General features: G+C 40.7%; 1 protein-coding gene across 4 annotated transcripts in view; it reads right to left on the minus strand.

Annotated features, from left to right (window-relative positions):
* rbl2 (retinoblastoma-like 2 (p130)) overlaps positions 1 to 5,421 on the minus strand; it is a 46,028-nt gene that overhangs the window by 17,566 nt on the left and 23,041 nt on the right. For all 4 annotated transcript variants that reach the window (XM_046037086.1, XM_046037085.1, XM_046037089.1 and 1 more), the window contains 2 exons: positions 2,416 to 2,480; positions 654 to 825 (listed from right to left, as the gene is read on the minus strand). In XM_046037086.1, coding sequence (XP_045893042.1) covers positions 654 to 825; positions 2,416 to 2,480 — 237 coding nt within the window. The remainder of the gene's footprint in view (positions 1 to 653; positions 826 to 2,415; positions 2,481 to 5,421) is intronic.

Genomic DNA, 5,421 nt, shown 5'->3' on the forward strand with positions numbered 1-5,421 from the left:
AGAGAGGACGCAGGTTTAAGTCGCCCCCTGCTGGCCGCTAGAGAGGACGCAGGTTTAAGGTGCCCCCTGCTGGCCGCTAGAGAGGACGCAGGTTTAAGGTGCCCCCTGCTGGCCGCTAGAGAGGACGCAGGTTTAAGGTGCCCCCTGCTGGCTGCTAGAGAGGACGCAGGTTTAAGTCGCCCCCTGCTGGCTGCTGGAGAGGACGCAGGTTTAAGTTACTTCCGCGTTGGCTTTTCAGACCTTGAAGTTCCTTGCTTGCACAGAGCAGATGACCCGAGCAGGAAGTCAAACACAGAAACAGCAAAGAGAATCCGGTTACATTTTCAAAATAAAACACCCTGTGCAGACTCCTGAATGTATATCAATAAAAAAAAAAAAAAAAATTAAAACTGACAAAAAAAAAGAAACCATTTAATCAAGTAGCCATCAACAAGCAAAACGCTCCGCTCCCGAAACCCTTCCAGTGGCCTTTGAAGCCGTGCAGAGGAACAAACAAAAACCACATTGCAGCTGGGTCAAAAAAATCCGGTACACTGCAAATACAGAGCGATTTACCAGGCGGGGCAAGACTTTATTTGGCAAGGGCTTCAATCAGTCTGGGACTCCAGCTTAAAAAGATGCAAATAGAGTAAAACATAAGTTTGTTTCCTCACCGTGAGGTTGGTGTGAAGCCTGTAGGCGGCGCTGTCCTGGTGCTCCGACCCCTCACACAGGCAGGGCCCCGGGGTGCCGATGTCCTCGCTCGCCCCCTCACCCGTGAAGATCCTCTCATCCAGACCGCCGGTGGCCAGAACATGTTCCTCATACACCCGGTTGAGAGACAAACTGTGGGTGCAGGACAGTAGAGTAAGACAAAGAAAGGACGGTAAGACGGTGAGGTTATATGATACTTATAGAAAAGAGAAAAGTTAAAAAGAGCTGTTAGGTGTAGAGAAGATAAACATAGAATAAAGTAGAGCCAGTTAGAGTGATTACAACAGAGTACTACTCAACTCAGAGTACAGGTTAGTTACACAGAGATGTGTTGAGTTAAATAGAGTTAGAGTAGTAGTTTAAAAATGGGGAAGGTACCGATAATGAAAGTACACAAAGTTGATTTTTACGTACACAGAGCTGATAATACTTGTGTACTTTTACTACGGATACTTTAAATACATTAAAGCTGATGATACTATTCAACTTTTACTGCTGATACATTAAGTACACAAAGCTGATAACACTTGTGTACATCCACAACGGATACTTTCAGTACATGGAGCTGATAGTGATGCACCGAAATGAAAGTTGTTGGCCGAAGCCAAATATAATGAAAAAATTTTAAACCGAATACCGAAAAAGTAAATTCACATTTTTTCCATTTATTTCACCACTGCATGAATTAAACAGTCAAAATGTCCTTTTTCCTCAGGTTTTCCTGCAGGATGTGCAGAGACTATGGTGGGGGGGTCCGGGGCCCAAGAGGCTCCAGTAGAGTAAATTACATGAGTCCGTTTACTTTTAATGGACACATGTAATATGTTTTATACTGTCTGTGAATATAATCCAGTTAATCTTATTTCCATCCTGTACAGACGCCTTATTTTGAAAACCGGACGTTGTCACATGTGTTTCCTCGTCGCGCTAAATCCATCCAGTCCGACCCGGTTTGATAAATAATGTTGTATGTGGTTCTCGTCCGGCGTAACATGAAGACTTCACAGCCTCTCTTCATACTAAAGAGACAAACTGACAGGATAAAGTCTCTAACCTGCCTGTCAGCTCGCTCTGGGCCGCTTCACTTACCGTAAAGGCTGGAATACCTGTGCACTCCACATTTAGGTGCGGCTAGTTTAATCTCCTTCTCACAGACGAGTGACAGAAACACTGAAAGAGGTTCTTTTCTAAGAAGTCAGCCACAGATGGAGCGGATGTGCTGGGAGACAGTTCAGCAGAACACTTTAAAATGCTTCCACACTGCCGACGTGTCAACATGATTGTTGGCATGGTCTTTTGACTCATTAGGCCGAACACTGAAAGTGCTTTTTCTGGCAGAACATTTGGTGCATCCCTAGAAGCTGGTAATACCTTAAAACATGTTCAGTTATTTTAAAACATCTACTGATAATTGATCCTTTTATAGTGATTATTAAAACCAGAATGTTTCTATTTTGTGCACTTGAACGCCCCAAAAACAAATGGATGATGTAACGTTCAAATCCACTTTCTGAATTTTTGAATGTTTGTTTTTGTTGCTCTTTAAGAGTCGGAAAAGATTTTTGGTACAAAACATGCGGTGAACTGTTGAGGTTGAAGGAAATTAATACCCGACTTTTGATAATAAACTCTTCCTCTATTCTCCACAGATTGTTCTTCATTCTTTATTTACGACCTCACGATCAATTCACAAAACAGAGTAAGATGACGGCCGACACTCACGAGCTGTCTCCAAAGTTCATGGGGTCCAGAAAGCCGCTCAGACCGTCTTCCTTTCCTCTGAGGATCTGTGGGCGAGAGAGGAAGTTTAGTTTTACACAAAACCACTAACAGAGTGTGTGTGAGTGTGTGTGTGTGTGTGTGTGTGTGTGTGTGTGTGTGTGTGTGTGTGTGTGTGTGTGCGCGTTTACCCTGCAGCTATTTCCCACCTGTGGCGGCAGGAAGTGAAACACCCCATCATCTGGGGAACTTTTATTAGAACAGACATCATCTGCTGAAACCAGCAGTATTAAGTCAGAGAACACTAAATAATGTGCAGTTCATTTAACAAAATAACAAAATAATGTCTGGTCATTTTTTATATGATCCATCCTTCGTGGGATTATTCAGACTAGTGTTACTGTCGTCAGACGAATCTAAACGAAGTATATACGACCTTTTTTCCCCCCAGACGATGACAAGACGGCGACGATGTCCTTAAACGCTGACTGTGACTATATTAACTAATATTGTTGACGAAAAATGACGAGACCAAAATGTGATCCACAAAATAAAAACGTTAATAAAGTCTCTCTTTCTTTTTGTCAGTATAATGAGGAGACAAAATATTACAGGCCTTATTTTCTCCCTCTAAATTTTCACTTTGTTCATTCAGCAGCTTTTTTTTTTTTTCTTCCTGTGCTTTGAACGCCGGCCGACCGGGGGGGCGACGCCTGGTGCACGAGGAAAACGTTACTGTGGAGGATGCGAACACAACATGCTAGGGAGAAAGAGATTTTTAGATATTTGGTCGCATTTCAAACAAAAACACAGAGTGCCTGATTATATCGGACGGCAACGTGGTTATGAGATGTTTGAAAAAAACACCACGAACTTGAAGCGGCACATCGAGGCTGACCACCGGGAACTGAGTTAACGTCTCCGTTGCAATAAAAATGAGAACAAAGCTAACGCTCAAATTTTACTAAACATTTTATCTATATGTGAGATGATTGAACTAAAGACTAAAATGATAAATATCTCTATTTTGGTTCGAGCAGATTGCTAATCTAAATTATGCTAACGAGTTAGACAAGACTAAAATGATAGTTAATGACTAAAACTAGACTAAAATACTTTTGATTTTCTTTTGAGTAACATCAGATTAAAATACCCAGATCTTTAGTCAACTAAAACTTGATTTTAAAAAAATAGTACACAGTGGACTAAATATGACAAAAACTAACGAGGACTTTTGACACAGGACTGAGACTAAATTTTAAAATGGCTGACAAAAATAAATAAAATAAAATAAATACAAACAAAACTACATCTACATTTATGCACCAGTGGGTCTGCAGGAGTTGATTCATAAAACATCTGTAATCCGTTTAAATAAAAATAGGTGGACTTTATCTGAAGTTAATTTTTCATAAATATATTAAAAACGACGTCACTGTGTTGAAAAGTGGAGGGGATATAAGGGCTCAGATTAGGGGTGTGATGCACAAGACTGGGTTCACAAGAACGAGACGATATGTTAACACTATTTTGAAGATATCTGGGGTCTGAAGATTTTGAGCATCAAACACATAATTTCCTGCATTCTGGAGAAAGTTTATGCACCGATTTATTTTTTATTTAAATGAAGGGAAACACAAAATTCAGGCAGCAGGTGACAATTCAAAATATAAAAATATAACTGTAAATATATAATAAGAAATCAGCAGCACGAAAGCATTTTCATTCATTAGTTAACATTTCTTGTTGCTATTTTTCAGAACATTTTAACAAATTAAGCTTTTAAAAAGTGACGGGGACAAAATCAGCCACTTCAAAAAGTGACACCTGTGGCAAAGACATGTGGAAAAGGTTTCAATTAAAGCTCCATCCTCAATTCTGATCAAGTCTAAATCTGGAACGTGAACTTTTTTAAAACAGTGTTTGTTATAGATTTGGAGAATAACCTCAGCTCACAGGACCATATCTGTGTTTTTACACATTTTAGTTCTCTCTCACATTTTTACCAATTCCCCTCTCTCAATTAATTTTAAAATATATGCGAGCTGATTGTGATATTGCTCTCAGAGAGCCTCTGCTCGCCATTTACCGGCGGGAGGAGCTTAGAGTAAATTTTTTAACTAACTAAATGAACTTTTAAACTAAAAGTCTGGGGATTAAAAAGTGCATTTAACCTGTTTGCAGCAAACCGATTTTCCGACCTCCACTGTCGTTACTGCAGCCGTCAGCGGACGCCCAGAGCTCCGTGACACTACTTCAGATTTACGGAGAGGCCGGACACAGCAGGAGAAACAGAAGCGAGGAAGCTGAACCACCTGGTAAGATCTGAAAATATGTGTCTGACCCAGCTATCGTTGTACTTTACTATGAAACAAGTTAGCATACAGATCAGCCCTGATCGATCCAAACGCCATTTCGAAAACAAGCATTTTAAAAGATGTTTGCTTGTCATCTTGCAGACTGACCTGACAAAGCATGAATTCATATGTTTGACAAATCAGCATCGTGATGTTGTTATTTCGGCTTCAGTTCGATCTGTTTATTGCAATTAAAATCACAGCTAAATGTTTATTTAGGGTTCAGACGACTGCAGTAAACGGACAAATACACTCACCTAAAGGATTATTAGGAACACCATACTAATACTGTGTTTGACCCCCTTTCACCTTCAGAACTGCCTTAATTCTACGTGGCATTGATTCAACAAGGTGCTGAAAGCATTCTTTAGAAATGTTGGCCCATATTGATGGATAGCATCTTGCAGTTGATGGAGATTTGTGGGATGCACATCCAGGGCACGAAGCTCCCGTTCCACCACATCCCAAAGATGCTCTATTGGGTTGAGATCTGGTGACTGTGGGGGCCATTTTAGTACAGTGAACTCATTGTCATGTTTGAAATGATTGGAGCTTTGTGACACGGTGCATTATCCTGCTGGAAGTAGCCATCAGAGGATGGGTACATGGTGGCCATAAAGGGATGGACATGGTCAGAAACGATGCTCAGGTA

Source organism: Micropterus dolomieu, linkage group LG22 (genome assembly GCF_021292245.1).
Source record: "Micropterus dolomieu isolate WLL.071019.BEF.003 ecotype Adirondacks linkage group LG22, ASM2129224v1, whole genome shotgun sequence".
NCBI classification, from domain to species: Eukaryota; Metazoa; Chordata; class Actinopteri; order Centrarchiformes; family Centrarchidae; genus Micropterus; species Micropterus dolomieu.